The 18,327-nt window shown below is 41.7% G+C and overlaps 1 protein-coding gene across 1 annotated transcript in view; it reads left to right on the top strand.

Annotated features, from left to right (window-relative positions):
• Positions 1 to 15,342, top strand: part of LOC114533516 (scavenger receptor cysteine-rich type 1 protein M130-like) — a 31,612-nt gene extending 16,270 nt beyond the window's left edge. Inside the window, exon 4 of the mRNA XM_028555049.1 lies at positions 15,002 to 15,342. Within this exon, the coding sequence (XP_028410850.1) occupies positions 15,002 to 15,342 (341 nt within the window). The remainder of the gene's footprint in view (positions 1 to 15,001) is intronic.
• The last annotated feature ends 2,985 nt before the right edge of the window (positions 15,343 to 18,327 follow it).

Raw genomic sequence — 18,327 nt, 5'->3', positions numbered from 1 at the left:
AAGAGAAACAAATCACCCAAGCTGCGGGCATGTATGGCTATCGAGCGTACATCGAGACCTTGCTCAATTACGGTCCCGCCGCCAAAAATTCGCAACTCACTTCGGCCCTGTTCTACAAAGATACCGCGGGTAGAATGAACTCACACAACCCCACTCTGGCAAACGACAACGACAACGTCAACCTGGGCCTTAAAGCACGATACAGATTCAATTCGGCAAGTAAAACAATCGAAATGGTGGGTCCTATATTCAGCGATATCTTTTTCTCGGAACGGCTTCTCTTGAGCTATGTCGATCTCAAAGTCGTTCTGAATCGAAATTCTAAAGAATTTTGTATCATGGCCGCTGCCGATGATACTTCTAAACTGGTCATCACCGACGTTTATCTCAAGATACGAAGTCAAAGTCAATCCGGACATTACCATCGTCCACGAACTCGCCCTGAAAAAGGGACCCGCCATCTATCCCATTCGTTGCGTGGATTGTAAAAGTTTTATCATTCCCGGCGGAAATCCATCTCTGCACAAAGATAACATTTTCAACGGTCTGGTGCAAAAATCGCTCATCGTTGGGATGGTCGCGAGTGCCGCATTCAAGCGCAAACGTGGAAAATCCGTTCAATTTTCAACATTTCAATGCATCGTTTCTCAGCGTATCCGTAAACGGCGAAGAAGTGCCGTTACAATTAGCCTACGGTAATGCCGCCAAATTTATCGAGGCCTACTTTACATTATTCTCTGGCACGGGAAAAATGTTCTTCAATACCAGCAATGACATTTCGCGCGAAGATTTCAATCAAGGATTTTGCTTTTACGCTTTTGATTTAAGTGGCGACATGTGTGGATCATCCGATCATTTTAACCCCGTGCAACGCGGAAATCTGGCACTTTACATCAAGTTCACCATCGGGCTGGTTGCTGCTGTTAATCTCGTGTGTTATACTGAACTTGAAAACACGATCCAAATCGACGCGGACCGAAACATCATCTACGATTACACGGGTTAAATGAATACGTCACAAATACAACGTGCCCTGCAAGAAAATTGCGTCACCAAAAAACAATTTTGCGGTGTATTTGCAAGCGATCAATTACCGCGAACCATCGAAAAGTACCCGTTCGGATTCGTGGCGAATACAGATCCTAGCGATAAACCCGGAACGCATTGGGTGGCCTTTTACTTTCCATCGGAATTGCAAGAAAAGGAATTCTTCCACAGATATGGACGACCTCCGGAACACTATCCTTTTGGGAACTTTCTAAATCAGTATTCTTTTAAACACAATACACGTAAACTACAAAGTGCATGGTCCGATGTATGCGGACAATATTGTATATTTTACTTTTATCGTAGAGCACGAGGTTTGAGCATGAATAAAATCGTGCATTTGTCTCAGGACAATACTACGTTCAATGACACAAAAGTGTCGCAGTTTGTAAGCAATCATTTTAATGTTACGATAAAACAGCCGTCTTCAGGCCTTAATCAATGTTGTGTGCAAATGTTCAAGCAATAAATGTTTAATAAATAACGAGACGTGTGTATCCTTTTTTTTTCAAAACATTTTATTAAGAAACAACACAATTTTACAAAATCAATATTTAAGCCAACGTTCCGGTTTTGCTTTCTTCGCTTTTAAACCTTTTCCTCTCTTATAATTATCATAAGTACCCGTTAAGGACTCCCCTTCGGCCGGGGTAGGAACCACATTCTGCAAATTAAGCGCGTCCATTTGCCCCCTTTCTCCTTTGTTGCGTACAATATCCTTCGGTACGTTCATATCCCTCATCACACGAAAGAAATCTCTGGAACCCGCAGGATTGAAATGTTTCCTTTCCCTCATCGCATTGCTCACCAAATCCGATATGTTCGAATTCGGTATAGCTCGCCCCTCGATCTTAACACGTCCATCTTGATCCCATGAAATCACGTCCGGTCTTTCTTCCAATTTGCTCACAAGCGCCGCAGCTCTCGTGCGCATCGTTTTCGGTAGATGCGCGACAATCTTTTCGGTCGTTAAACCCGGCTTTTCGTTTTTCGATGCAATTCGAACCGCGGGTATTTGACTATCCTTTTGTTCCTTCAGAGTCAGTAATCGTTCCAGATTCGATGCGTACAGTTTCTGCTTTTCATTCGCAAGCAAATCCGATCGCTGTAAAATATCGGACATTTCCGTATCCGCGTGCATCATGCCCGACACGAGGGGCGACGTCTCAAACCTTTGCTTTTGCTCGTAACGCTGCAACACATCCTCCGGAACTAGCACCATGCGTTTCGCATGTTTCATCTTCTTAACCTAACAAGGTCTTGGCTAGCGGCACAATCACCGGTAAAAGTTCCGTTAATAGGCCAGGTAGTCAGACAAGTCATCGTCCACGCTAATGGAAGCCAAAGTAGTGGAAATGAATCACTCAGAAAATACATCAAGCTGTAAGTGTTCATGTGAAAGTATCCGGGCGGAATTGGATGATGTGAAGTTAAACTATGAAATTTTACAATCGAGAACTGATACCCTGCAAAGTCTGGCAAATGCAAATAAGATACTTGACCCGATAGACACATACTTAAACAACATTCAATGCATTACTTTGGAACTCGCCGACGAGAGAAAGAAATCTGAACAACTTAGATCGGAACTAGATCTGCTCAAGATAAAAATTGCTCACTTAGAAATTAAATCTAATCTGGTAGACGAAACCGATCGTGCGCCGGACGAATTGATGCTCTCAGAATTTAATCCCGAAGCCTCCAAAGCATCATTAAGCATGGATGTAAATGTATTTATTATTAAATAATAAAGGAAGTTAATGTTATACGGGTCTTCGTATCGTAGTGTCGCGGGTCCTAGGACGCTTGTCCGGTCGGCTACTTGCCCCCTCCGGTGAGTACAAATATGAGCCCAGTTTGCCTGATCGAGTTGTTAGTTGCTTGCGTGAATCGATGCTGTCACAACCTTGTCCAACAAAATTATTTCGCTATAATGGCTCAGGAAAATATGTCTCTTCAAGGAGTTGCTTTGAGTTTAACGCCAACTAGCTCACCAGTCGTGTCTGCTGTTACAACTTCAACAGTGGCATCGCAGTTGATCGCTACGGCTCCCCTTGCCGTTCGCTCGTCGCCATCTCGGCAATTTCAGCCAAGTTTACACCAGCATATTGCTTCACCGTTATTCCCAACTCGTGTTCCATCGCTGGCTATTGCAAATCAACAAATCGTCAGTGTTGCTTCTACTTGGCCATCGAGTCATCCAAGTTTGACACCATTTTTCGCTCAGCAGCCACCACAACCCGTGTTACTTCAATCAGCGACGCCTACGGTTACCCAACAACAAGATCGTGCCGTAGCTGGACATTGGCAACCGCCTCAACAGACGCTGCAGCAGCCGTTGTATCGGATTCAAAATCCTGTCCCTTCAGGTACGCCATATTTGTTTTCTTCGTCTACGTCCCCGGGCCCCGGGATGGGGTTTGTTTCGCCGGGTGTTTTTTAGCCTCTGGTGGTCTTGCCTCGCCTCCTCGCTTCTCTACGCTTACCGTATCGGCTTTTTCTCCCTTCGGGGTCGGGCCTGGTTTCCTCCGGTATCCCCAAAGCTTATGGCATCAATTTTCAACGGCAAGTTGGTCGAGTTGGCCTCTCTTATCGAAGAAACTTCAGTTCATGACGCTCCTTCGTTTACCATCGGGAATAACGAACTAGTTTTGCGACCGTCAAAGCGCCCTAAGGAAATTACAGATATTATGACTTGGCTCCCAGCCTTTTCTGTTTATATCCTCGTGATGACGAATTTTTGGCCTTCTCGCTCTCCGGATTTGCTTCGCTACCAGCTACTTATTTTGCGTTCCGCTCAGAAGCATCTTGGCTCGGCGTGGATCGCGTACGATCGCGCTTTTCGTCGCCATGCAGCTGCTCTCCGCCTCACCGATTGGTTACAACTCCACCCGGAGCTGTATAATTTTCATATATTCGGCGCCGGGAGTTTTCTTCTACTCCTGCTTCGCGGGTATCTACTTCGTTTTCCTCGTCCTCCAGCTCCCTTGAAGCGTCCGGTACCCCGTCGTCGTCCATTATTTGTCACTCTTGGAACGCTGGTCGGTGGTCATCGCAATTCCTCCGGTGTCGGTTCCGTCATGCCTGTGATTTTCCGGGTTGTCCTGCAATCCATCGTCGTAGCGTGGCCCACCAGTCTACACGTTGTCCTCGTTCACCATCTCGCTCGCAACCCGCGAAGTAGCGTCTATCATCAGACACCTCGCGTCGTTAGTTAATACGTAGTGGTCGGTTCGTTTGTTCCCGTTGTTCCGGACGTTAACATTGTTCTGTGCGCTATTTTAGTTTTTTTTTGTTGTAATTCGTGTTCGGTTATGAATTTGCTGATTAAAATAGTTATCTAGCTTCACTTGTGATTTAGTTGCGCACTGTTCGTACCGTTCGCACCGTTCGCACCGATCGCACTGGTCGCACCGTTCGTACCGTTCGCACTGGTCGCTCCGTTCGCACCGTTCGCACCGATCGCACTGGTCGTACCGATCGCACTGGTCGCACCGATCGCACCGTTCGCACCGTTCGTACCGGTCGCACCGATCGCACTGGTTGCACCGTTCGTACCGTTCGCACTGGTCGCTCCGTTCGTACCGTTCGCACCGATCGCACCGTTCGTACCGATCGCATTGGTCGCACCGTTCGTACCGTTCGCACTGGTCGCTCCGTTCGTACCGTTCGCACCGATCGCACTGGTCGCACCGTTCGTACCGATCGCACTGGTCGCACCGTTCGTACCGTTCGCACCGCTCGCTCCGTTCGTTTCCGCTCGTTGTTCTTGCTATTTTTCTGCTCCGTTGTAGGTGCTTTCGTTCGTGCTGTAGATCCACCGTTGCCGGAGTCCCGCATCCTGTTTCCGTTGGTCTCCCGCGTTTCGCCGCTTCAATACGTCGAGTTTCATCGGGAATTAATCAACCATCCCAATCAAGCTATGGTTCGCTACGTGTTGGATGGTATAGCTCACGGCTTTCCGTCGGGTTTTGATCCTTCACTAGTCTCTTTACGACCATCGCACCGAAACATGAAATCGGCCTTGCAACATCCCGATGTTATCGACAAATATTTGGCAAATGAAATTTCGCATGGTCGTGTCGTGGGTCCTTTTGCCTCGCCACCGTTTCCTAATCTACAGTGCAGCCCGTTTTGGGTCATTCCAAAGAAAGGCCAGCCTGGTAAACGGCGTCTCATTCAGGATTTGTCGTCACCCGAAGGCCATAGCGTTAATGACGGCATCCCCAAGGATCCTTTCTCGTTGACTTACATCTCCGTCGATCATGCCATTGCTCGTTTGTACAGCTTGGTCCGGGTGCTCTTATGGCCAAATTTGACGTAGAATGTGCGTACCGTAACATCGCTCTCAGCCTGACGAACGTTTCTTATTTGGCATGTGGTGGCCTGAGTCATATTTCGTCGATTTGGCTCTTCCGTTTGGCTGCGTTCCGCCTCATTTATCTTCAACTCCGTCGCCGAAATGGTGGAATGGATTCTTAAAGCTAATTATCGCGTTCGTTTTCTCCTTCGCTACCTCGACGATTTCCTGACCCTTGGCCCCGGCAACTCCACCGAGTGCGCTAGTAATGTAGCCATCGCCAGGTGCTTATTCCTCCGTTTGGGTTTGCCTCTCCATCCGTCAAAGTGCGAGGGTCCTACTACTACGTTAGTCTTTTTAGGTGTGGAACTAAATTCTCTCACCCAGTCTGCTCGGTTGCCATCCGCTAAAATTTGTGGCCATCGTAGAGCTTCTTAAAAAATGGAATCGTAAGTCTTGGTGCACTCGTCGAGAGTTAGAATCCTTTATCGGCTCGCTTCACCACGTTACGAAAGTTGTTCCGCCCGGTCGCACGTTCCTCCGGCGTATGATTAATTTGCTCTGCGCTTTTCGTTCACCTACCCACCCAATTCGGCTCAATACGGAGTTTTTTCCTTTAATGTTTACCTAGCTGCTGTCCGTTCCTATCATATTGACCTTGGCTTCCCGGATCCCACGAAAGAGAAACCACGGTTTCATCGTCTGCTTCAGGGCATCCGTCGTTATCGGTCTGGCGTTTCCTCGTTACGCTGCCCCATAACCCGCGATCTATTGGATGTTATTCATTCGTCGACGGTTGGTGATCTTGGCGTCTACGATGCAGTTATGTTTTGGTCTGCGTGCTTTCTGGCTTTCTAAGACTGATCCTCTTGGCGTCGGACAGGTCCTGTACATCGGGTCTTCAAGCAATCATCTCTGCCCTGTCTTCGCGCTTCAGGCGTACCTCGATATGCGTGGCAGCGGCCCTGGTCCTTTATTCCTGTGGTCGGATGGCTTCCCCTTAACTGCTCAACAAGTCAATTTTTTCCTTCGCAAAATCTTGAGGCGAGCCGGGTAATTGGGGAACTACTCATCTCACAGCTTTCGCATTGGGGCTGCTACTTCCGCCGCTGCGGCTGGGATTCCGGATCATCTAATTCAAGCTCTTGGTCGTTGGACTAGCCAAGCTTACCTTCGCTACGTTCGCACATCGCTGCAGTCATTTTTCAACGTTGCCCCGCTGCTGTAGGGTTGGAGACTGGTGGAGAAGGTTAACGGTAACCTAACTCCAACCCCTCATCTGGCTTGGAGACATACTTGGAGGAGGTACCGTTAAAATAGCATGGTTCGTTGAGTTATTATCTGCGCCGAAAACAGCAAACTCAAAAGAAACACCGTTTCACCCCTAGCCCGACCGTTTCGCTCGGATACCGTCTCCATCCCTACCGATCGGCAGCGGGCAAAATATAGTGTAAGAGCTGGTGTGCTATCGTACTGATGTGAGCCTTAGGATCCGTTAGAACGTTAAATGTATTTATTATTAAATAATAAAGGAAGTTAATGTTATACGGGTCTTCGTATCGTAGTGTCGCGGGTCCTAGGACGCTTGTCCGGTCGGCTACTTGCCCCCTCCGGTGAGTACAAATATGAGCCCAGTTTGCCTGATCGAGTTGTTAGTTGCTTGCGTGACCCATCCCGCCCCTTTCCCTAACGACTTCACGCGATGTTGTGAACTCTACGGGAGAAGCGTCTTATTAATCTCGCTGGGGTTTGTTTTTTTTTTTGTTAGTTTGTTTTGCAGGATTAAGCACAGTTCTTTTCACACCCGTTTTGGTCGTGGAATGGGTGTTTGGGGTAAAGGTAAATTCATTAATGATCGCCACATTTACAGGTATTCTTTTTTTTGTTTTGTGTGTGTGTGCACTTTGATGTTCGTATCGTTTATTCCACGGTTTCACTTCAGTGACTCACGTGTGACAGTTGATCACGGGATGGAGGAGGTACCGTTAAAATAGCATGGTTCGTTGAGTTATTATCTGCGCCGAAAACAGCAAACTCAAAAGAAACACCGTTTCACCCCTAGCCCGACCGTTTCGCTCGGATACCGTCTCCATCCCTACCGATCGGCAGCGGGCAAAATATAGTGTAAGAGCTGGTGTGCTATCGTACTGATGTGAGCCTTAGGATCCGTTAGAACGTTAACAATAAGTAATAATTGTAAAAGCGCCCAAGTATTAACTCAAGAACAAAGCCATTGTAAAAAAGGAGAACAAAATGTCACGCTCCAATCACCTACAATTGTCCTGAACAATGAACAGGCGTTTACATCTGATCAGCCTAAAATCTCTGAAGGCGTAGGTGACGCATCATTAATTATTGATCCAAAACAAACCAATTGGACAGACTCCTTATCGTTAAGTGAGAGCCAACATAAGGATATATCTGTAGAACATCAAACAAACGTTCAAACTCATAAAGAAAAATTTACAATGAAAACTAGAAAATATAACTTCGGCTATGTAACAAGCAAAAAATCGTTACATAAAGATAAAGGGCATAAGATAGTGAAACAGAACGTTGAGTGGGTGGGACGCCTACCTTTGATTGAATCAAACGACTCACAGCCAGTGAGTAAGAGGTTTTCTCGGACCAGTTCTCCGAATAAAAATAAAGATAAAGGCTTCATGTCAACGAAACAACACGTTGAGCGGATGGTTCGCTTACGTCCGAAAGATTTTTCATTTAATCTAACACCTCGTAACGACCCTGTGTCCCTGAATGATGATCACTGGCGATCGAGCAAGAGGGATTTTCGGACAGGCCGTTCGAATCACCGACCAAACAATTGGCACAAACACCTACAACTAGTCAGCCAGATAACCAGAATGTAATATCTGACACGAAACATATGCTCATTCCTCCCGAAGAATATTTCCATCAGTCAAATAATAACTTGATTAACCCATCAACACGGCAGAATAAAGTCAGCAAACAAATTCCTATAGTTTCTTTACGACGCCCTGGTATATTATGTTACACTCATTCAAAAAAGAGAAACTTAAATAATCTAATCCCAATTCCTATGTCCAAAACTCGGTCACCAAGTTTATCAGGAATCCAGAATTCGAGGTATAACTTAAAAAACAACAGGCTTAAAGTGGCTCATTTAAACATCCGCTCGCTTAGGAACAATGTACATCTCACCGAAATGAGAGAACTGACGCGAAATGAAAAATTTGATATCTTAACAATATCAGAAACGTGGCTAAATACAAGTGTATCGTCTGCTGAAGTAAAAATAGAAGGTTTCAATCTTTTAAGATTAGACCGCCTTCATAAACGAGGTGGAGGGGTGTGCACGTATGTTCGTAAAGAACTTAAAGCATCTGTCATAAAGTCTTTGTCTTCTATCTCTGAAGACAATTTCCATCAACAATGGATAAATGTTCAGTATAAAAAATCCAAATCGTTTTTAATCTGTGTAACTTACAGGCCACCTGACTGTCCCTTGAACTGTTTGGAAGACGCTCTTAAGCCAAACTATATGGAAGCTTTGTTATTAAACAAACCAATCCTGATCCTAGGAGACCTAGATTGTGATGTATTGAAGAGTGGTTGCGCAGAGTATAAATCTCTTGAAAAATTTTTAAATGAAATGAACCTTACCCAAATCATCGAAACAGCAACGAGGATCACGAATTCAACTTGTTCATTGCATTTAACACAATTAATCAATGAAAATAAAAGACTACTGAATACTTTTGCTCGTGCTTTATCGTAATTCCCAACTATAATGTCAGTTCCCACACACATGCATTTCCGCTTTGCACTACCTAATCAAAATTGAATACTTTTTGGTATCCCATGACTCACATACGACATTTCACGCATACAGGTGTTTTTGTTTTTTGCTTAACAATGAAAGGCTTTTTATTGTATATCTCGCTGATCTCGTCAATTATTGGTGGCATGGACGGCAACAATTGTTGCAAGTGGATAAAAATACTTCGTCTTCTGGATTGTAAAGAGTGTAAATTAACAAAACTACCGACAATTGGTAACGAGAACCCCGCTGTGAAGCTGCTCGATCTCAAGGGAAACAACATTAAAAGAATTGATTCGCTGATGGCAATTTTCCCCAATTTGCAGTAGATTGATATACGTGGAAATCCTGTAAGATGTGGTAATCTCAATTTGACCAAACTCGTGGTTGTATCTGATTGTCCATTTACCTCTGCGTTTATTACACCGAAATTACTAACCACCTCAACCCCCGTTAATCTCATTCCCACTTCAAATCCCGTTCCCACATCAACACCCTTAACCCCTGTTAATCCCACTCCCACTTCAACTTCCGTTAATCCTGTTCCCACGTCAACCCCCCCCCCCATCAATTCCAACATCCATTCCTGTTTACCCTGTTCCCAAATCAACACCCTCAACCCCCGTTAATCCCACTCCCACTTCAAATCCCGTTCCCACATCAATTCCAACATCCATTCCCGTTCCCGCATCAACTCCCGATTCCTCCATACCTACATCAACTCTCGTAGCAACAATTTTCTCATTGGCCATCTCGTTAGTAATCGTTTTTATTACATGTTTAATGTTTAAATTATATATCATTTGTTTAAGAAACACAGCTCGTGAAATAGAACAAGGAATAAATATACCTATGTCTGACGACATTATCGCACAAACCACGAGCTTGTAAATAGTGACATTAATTACACACCCTTTATTTATTAACATTTGTAATACATAAAACATAAAACATAAAGTAATATTACAACACTTTATTGATATCTACTTTCCCTTGTAACTGAACACTGTAATAAATATAACAAGTATATTTCTATATCGGATTAGTGTCTATCATACCCTCCGCTTTACATAAACAATTTGTCTCTCCCCGGGAAGAATGTTCGTTCGAAGCCGTATATGTTCCGTTGTTAATTGATGACAGTCAATCATTAAATACCCATACGGTTTACTCGTAGCATCGTGAAACGCCTCCAAAAGGTAATTGACATGTTTTGGAATCATTTGCTTGGCTAATGTCGCAACTCCAAGTGAATCACGCGGATTTTTAAATATCAGCATGTAGTGAGAATTCAAGCCGATCGTGCGTGATAATTTGCCAGGCGGAAATAAATTCTGCGTCAGGTACAACACAGATATGCCGCGATGATGCGAACCGCGTGTAAACAAGTCCGATACGCGTTGATCGTTGGAACAATCGGACATCATGTCATCCAATACCACCAAAGAGTTTTCGTGTCCGTTTGTTAAGGCATATAAATCATTCGGAAAGCCCTCGACTAGTTCAATGTTCTGTGCTTCCAATCATGGCCAGAAATTGCGGACATGGAATATGCAGATTGCCGTAGCAAATTTGCATATCTGTTCAAATATTATTCGTTTGCAGAACTATAAATTATATTGCGCATTCTTAAATTTTGCAAAATTTAAGAAAATCATTGCATCTTTGCTATTTGCCCTGGTTGTTTCTTGTAACTCGTGTCATATTGAAGATCCTGAGGTAATATTTTGCTGGCAAAGGTTTATGTCGGCTCTGCATTTTTATTTCATTTCTACGCTATTACGGTTTTCGTTTTATATGGTACTCAACGTGATAAATGACCAAAACTTTGTTTTGAAAATGCAGAACGAATATTGATAAAACATTTTGAAATACTATATAAAAATATTAAGATTAACTTGCTCTGCAACGAGCAATTAAGGCAAATTATAATCGACCTACCTAAAGGTGTATTTTTAGCGTTTAGTACTGTGCACATTACAGTTTACTATAAACTCACGAAGCTTTATTTTGACACCATATGCAAATTTAGGCGGAAGTAGAATGTTAACTATGTCCGAATTTTCTGGCCATGTCGTCAAACTCTTTCTGATATTCTCCGTAAGAATATATGATCTTTGTTGGAACGGGATGAAACAGTTCCTCTAAACAACTTTACATGGAGCAAATGTAAAAATTCGCCGGCTTTTTAAACCGTATATCTATCACGTAAAATGATAAAATGACACTTTAACGAGGTGCATGCATCTTATATCGGAAACTTTCCTTTTATTAAAGCAACCAGCTTCTCAAAAAATCCCATGCCAATCTTAAACTTCGACAAATCCATGCCCCGAAGAGATTGAGACAGCAAATACACGGCTCTGTACGTCATAAACTTAGTCTCCTCGCGATGCAGCGCGTACACCAGCGTGAGATACTCTATGGCACAACCGAAACTATCAATTTCCATCAAATGGAAAAGATTACATATCTGATACACACTGATTTCAGCACACAAATCACGGTGTGTCGTGTTTAATTTTGTAATGTAGTGGGACAATGTTTTCATATTTATGTCGAAATTATTGCGCTGAAGCTCTTCCAAAATTACAATAAAAACACAAATGAATACAACATCATAACCTTTTTTATTTTTAAAACCTCTTACAGCAAATAACAACTATAAATAAGCCATTATATTTAGGTCACTATAGGTTCGTATTTAGACATTAGATATCTATTCTCCTTTACTTGCATTAACAACTCCAACGCCTCCTCCTGATCTTTTCTCATCGCCTCGTAATGTTCTAACACCTGCTCGTAGTACGTCAACTTCAATACACGCATAGCTTCGGTAAACTTCTTCCACACTGCATCTCGCCCCAACTCACGTGAACTCCGTTGCTTCCACGCCGTGCATCGTCCAGCCTTCCTCTTCCGTCATCATTAAACACTCGTGTCTTCTCTGGCTCGGATGATCCTCCTTACATCCACAGCATTTCTCCGTACGCAATCTTCTTATCTCCTCCGAAACGTTTTCCACAAGTATCGCATCAAATAAATCACATAACTCTTTTATCTCCGACGGTACCACCTCATCTACCGCACTTCTTAATAATTTACTTGACCAAGACATTTCCTCGCATCATTCAATCGAAAAAAACTAAAAGCCACTTTAAATACCTACGCGTGCGTACGTACGTGCGTACACAAATAGTTAAAAACACAATACCTTACACCTAAAACGTATATTGTCATCATGCAGTGTCTACATGGAGCACCGGCCGCATCCTCAACTACCAGCAATGGCTCCTTTTGGTTCTGTGATCAAAAACCAAGCTGTAACTTTATCTGCTCCTTCGCACCAGAAAGCGAAGCTGAACTCTTCAAAAAAGCCATCACTGCTTGGCAATCCACAAGCCAAAAACAACCCAAGTGTGGCCATGGCAAGCTGGCAAAACTATGCGTCGTTAAAGATCTCATGAAAGCCAACTATGGACGACCATTCTTCGTTTGCCCTGACAATAATTATCCATGCTCTTTCTGTGAATGGGGCGACGTACCACCATTAAACAAGCCAATGTGTCAGCACTCCTATCAATGTGCAGTCCGAAAAGTAAAGAAAGAAGGCATCAACAAAGGTCGTCTGTTCTTCTGTTGTCCCAACGGTCGCGAAAACTCGTGTCAATACTTTGAATGGGTTCCTGAAACGAAGGCAACAAACGAGACATTCAGTGGGCACACAAACTTTTATTATTATTATTATTATTATTATTATTATTATTATTATTATTATTATTATTATTATTATTATTATTATTATTATTATTATTATTATTATTATTATTATTATTATTATTATTATTATTATTATTATTATTATTATTATTATTATTGTCGACTTTATTAGGATCACTCATTAATACATACGGTAGAATACAAAATTAATACTAAACAGATAATGATCCTAAATGGCAAAGTATGAACGGAACTAGTGCAAGAACCATGCAAGATACCCGCCAAGAATTAAACATTAAAAACAATATCACAAACATAATAGAAATGATACAGTAAGTCACTATTTAGGATTTATGACACGAGCAACTACGAACAAGAGACCACGAACAGGGACTATCGACATCATATGTGTCCATTAATAAAGAGTACTTTCTTTTCAGAAAAGTTTTAAAAGAGTTAGGATCTGTCATGAGATCAAAGTTAATGTCCTTACAAAGGCAGTTCCAGGTTTTTATAATACGGTTATAAAAGGATGATTGAAAAGTACTGGTTTTGCACGATTGAGATTGGAGTATGTATGGGGATTTACGGCTTAACCGGGTGCGACCATGGTTGACAAACGTAACGTAGTTTTCAGTATCTACGTTTAGAAAACCAAACAAGGACTTATACAGGTGAACCAAGTCCTTAATCTCACGGTCGTAGGATAGTGGCAGCAGATGCAGAGCGACCAAACGCTCTTTATAGTCCAATTCTCCGCTGCTAAGAATCCACTTGGTCGCCCGTCTCTGCACTCTCTCCAAACGTCTCGACAGCATGATGTTGTTCGTTGGAGACCACACCTCTGTGGCATACGAGAGCTGGGATTTTACCAGAGAGAGGTAGAGGGTTCTGCAGATCTTTACATCGCGTAAGCCAGTGCATGTTCTCCTTAGCACGCCAAGCATTCTGTTCGCCTTAGCGATTATGGACGTGATCTGTAGGTCCCAAGAGAGTGTGGTGGACATAACGACACCGAGATCTTTTTCGCTGAGAACTCTTGTCAACTTCCGATCTCCAAGTGTGTAGTCGTGGATGATAGGTGCTTTTTTCCGGGTGACAGTCATTACTTTGCACTTGGATGCGTTGAAAGAAAGATTTTAAATTAGTCAGAAACATTTTGCTCACCTTTTATGAACACTAGTTTATTTCATAACGGTTACTCGTTCTTCGTATTTGTATTTAAAAAAAAACCCTTCATGTTTATTGTTGTTATATTAAAAAAATATATTTTTTTCAAATTCAACCTTGTTTACGTATTTTTTCTGCTTGCCAATGTTTGCCGGAACGTTTTCCGAACCATTCCGAAACAAAACAAAAACCCACGCGTGGAACCCACGCAAGAACCCCAAAAATGCTGACGCTGCGTGTTTTGCCGCTATATGGGGGGGATTAACTACTCACATGCCACCGATCGAGTTCCAGCTTAGACCCTTTCGTTCAAAAAACCTTGCTGGTTGAGTTTCTTAATTCTAGTAATTTAACTATTTCAAGTGAATTAATCCAGGATATGATATAGGAATACTAAGAAATTATGCAACTTTAGCTATCTGCTCTGGCTCCGAGTCTGGCTCTGCAGGCAAAAGTGCTGCGGCTGAGGCTTTTTTGGTCCCCTAGAATGTGATAATTTGATAATTTATTGTAATAAACTAACTTTGTAACCGTAGGTTAAATTACATCGGTTTTTGCACAAGGAGAAATAGCTAAAAAAAATTAAACTAAAATTGGCTATCTAATATATACTATAAAAATTTAAATTTAGCATACATCATATATGTTTGTTATATAGGTGCTGTGTATTTTAAATGCATATGATTGGTTCAATCGTAGTCACATGACTTTAAATAAATGCAATGTTTCCCGCCAGGGAAACAAGTGAAAAATTGTTGCCCGCATATTGTCACAACAAAGTTTTTTGAAATGAAATTGTCGTTTAACATGTATGTTTTTGTTCCTATATAACAAAACACTTAATGTTCGCTACACCTCGGGAAATTGTGAGTTTTGTTTTCCCTCGAGTCTCAATGTTTCTGAAATGAAAATGACAAGTGGAAGTTGTCTCTCCTTAACATGTGTAATTGTCTATGTTATAGCCAACTCTGAACTGAAAATCAGATTGAATGGTTCAAGTAACAATATGAGTGGAAGAGTGGAAATCTATCATCCAACACTTGGCTGGGGCACAGTGTGCCATTTCGGCAACAGAGCTTTTTTGATTGCTGAAGGTAACGTCACCTGTCGTCAGTTGGGTTTCTCTGGAGCAAAGGAGATCAGACACTGGGCTCACTATGGCGAAGGAAGTGGTCCTGTATTGCTTTCTCGTGTTCAATGCTCTGGTGATGAATCATTCATCTGGGATTGCAGTCATAATGGATGGAATAATCCTCTCTCTATCTGCGGCCATGGTGGTGATGTCGGTGTGGATTGCTACTAAGATCACAATCATTCAACGACACTGGGTTAGATAATAGACTAGATTTTCTTTTTCTTGCTGCTTACATAGTTATTAATATATGGTCTGAAGTTTGACTAAAGGGCCGAGCTTCAATTGCTTTAATAAACAACGACAACGTCCGAAATTAAAAATCGTTAACTGGTGACATTCGCCTAATGACCGGTCGGTCTATCATGTAGTTGGGATAGAGATCTTCTTAAACCCGCTAAAATTTAGGTATTTTAAACGTCTAGGCCTATTACATATCGACTACGTAATATAAATAAATATTAATATGTCCATCTCTTGCTGGATTAAGGCGCTGTTACTCTATGCGATTTTCCGTGCAAATTGCAACGTAATTCTACCAATGAGACAACATTTCAGTACGCTCTGCTGACTTATCTTAACATTTCGAGAACCCTTTAGTAATTAACATCACTCAAAATTAGAATTACACAATTACATTGCCAGTTGCAAGGGAAATTGCATCGTGTAACAGCGCCTTTAATCAGAAGCGTAATTTGATCAGCTGTCAGTTTCGTCCGCTGTAAAAGAAAGACATGATAAAAGTTGCTAACTCCTAAAATTAAAGTTCTGATATGTTCCAGCTCAACTAAATTATACTAAACTTTTCACTATCCAGCAAAAGTTTTGTCAATTTGTTTTAAACAAAGATATACAGCACTCATTTCGAATCTTTTACACAATTGGCGATGCTATATTTGATAAACATTTGTTCTGCCAAACCTCCATTTTCTGCTATACACGAGCCGAAAAAGCCTTTAGTCCAGTTTCCAGACCATATATATGATTCAGGGGCAGCGAAACAGAGCGGGAGACGGGGGTGAAATAGATCTCAAAATAAGTTTCCTATTCGATGAACTTGTCTGCGTGACTGTTCGAAAGAATTATTTTCAAGCGTTACTGGTGAATTTCATTGGATTTCCGGCGTTGTGACAAGTTTAGAAATTTTCTTTTTGCAGCCTCTTACGAAACGCCGATCGATTTAGACCCCCCAATCCCATATTTTTTTCGCGCTCCCTGTGATCCTTAGAATGCTTCGCACTAAATATTGTAATTCTACCGTAAGATGTTATCATCGTGATTAGGGAAGCTAAGCTTGATATAACTGGCAATTCCAGTTGAATGCTGTATTAGACAGTTGAAATAAAAAAGCCGTTGCACCATAAACATGAACTCACTAAAATCTAATTCCATCAAAAAAAGTTTTTGAAAAATAAAACACTGTAAAAATTAAAGTTTAAGCTTCGGGGAATTGGCGGACTGACGTTCATTACGGATTCCTTTGCGAATGTTTTCCCTGGTGAACGAATTTAAATGAAAATCCACTTATGTTGAAGAGAATTGTCGTTCATGATAAAAATCTTAGGAGTTCATGACAATACCATGTTTTTGCGAATGAGAAAGTAATTACTGATCATCATGACAAAGGGAATAAATATTGACTTTTGTTGTGCAACATGGCATAAACGCCCTTGTTTATGGTTTGAAAAGGCATATCCCATATGGTGCAACTCGCTCTATATTTCATTTAGATTAGAATTTGTAGGATTTGTAGTTTATTGTATACAACAGTATTTTGTAGTTTTTAGACGCGTCTCAATGAAAGATTGTCAGTCAGCATGTTGGTCAGTCAGTCTGTTCCTACTTTAGTTTAAAGTTGAGGGAACTTTGTGTTTATGCTTATGAGAACTAATTTGTGTAAGTGATAATGGCTGATAATTGAAAGACGCCTCATTAGCACTTATTTGATTCTTGTTCTTGTTATATTATAATCAATTATGTAATTAGTATAGCTCTGTCGTAACTGGCAGTTGCTATTGAATTTCCACCCAGTAAAAGTTTAAAAATTCCAACTTTCTTGTGTTGTTTTAATTCTGCTAAGTTATCTCAAACTGATGGTAATGTACTCGAGTAGTGGGTTACTCCATTGTATGGTTACTCTGACAGTGGCGTAACTATCAAAGTTTCAGACTGGGCCAACGCAGGGTCCTATATGGCCATGTTTAAAAGGGCCTCATGTAAAGAATGTACTGTACTATCATAAGGTTTTATGGAACACGTAAGGTTATTGGAGCGAGTCCGAGCGAGCTCCATAGTTTGGTGGCTAAGCGAGCTCAAACGCGATGCATTATGGTGCGTACGTGCGTATGTATGCGGAACTTGTTTTACAGTGATTTAAATCCTACCGGTCTTTCGCCATACACCGGCTATTTTGAAAACATTCGGTTCAACTGCTATAAAGTGATTTTCTACCCTAATCAATTTCTGAGTGACCAATGCGAAGTCCGGTTTCAAAAACATTAACACAACGAAGCTTTCTTTTGCGGGAAATCGACTACAAATTTGAGCCAATCAGGATGGATTTTGTTCCTTAAGCAACCAATCAGAGAGCGAGGTTATGCTGATGAGGTGATCGAGCCTCGAGGCGAATTCGAGAATCACAAGAACTGTCAAGAAGTGATGGTTGGAAATTTGGAATATAACTTATTGTCGAAATAGTTGTCTTAAAATTTGAGTCTACGGAACAGGATTTTGACGAAACTATAAAAGAATATTATAGGAGGCTGTAGAATGCAATTACAGGTAATTTCAAGTAAAGATATGTCTATAAATGCCTCTATATTTGACCATATTGAATTTGACGATACTAGTCAATACTCATATAAACAGTCTTCAAAATAACCATTGCTGATCGCTGCCTTAAATGAGGATTGGTTTTGCCCGTTTTTTACCGTTAAATCTTCTTAATTTTTGTTCAGTTTTGCCGGTCAAAGTTCCGTCAAATCTATGCGCGTATTTTCAGTGTTTTAGAACTTGTATTTTTAGGGCAAACGCGAAATTCTTAGCACGAGAGATGTATTTATAATTTTCATTACCACGAAGCATGTATTTATAACTACAAGGTTCGTTCGCTTTATTGAATTTCTTGTAGTTTAAACTAAGAATGTATTAATAAAG

This window comes from Dendronephthya gigantea, unplaced genomic scaffold (genome assembly GCF_004324835.1).
Source record: "Dendronephthya gigantea isolate DGI-Jeju-01 unplaced genomic scaffold, DenGig_1.0 000002F, whole genome shotgun sequence".
NCBI classification, from domain to species: domain Eukaryota; kingdom Metazoa; phylum Cnidaria; class Anthozoa; order Malacalcyonacea; family Nephtheidae; genus Dendronephthya; species Dendronephthya gigantea.
This window is presented reverse-complemented; position numbering and strand designations above follow the sequence as displayed.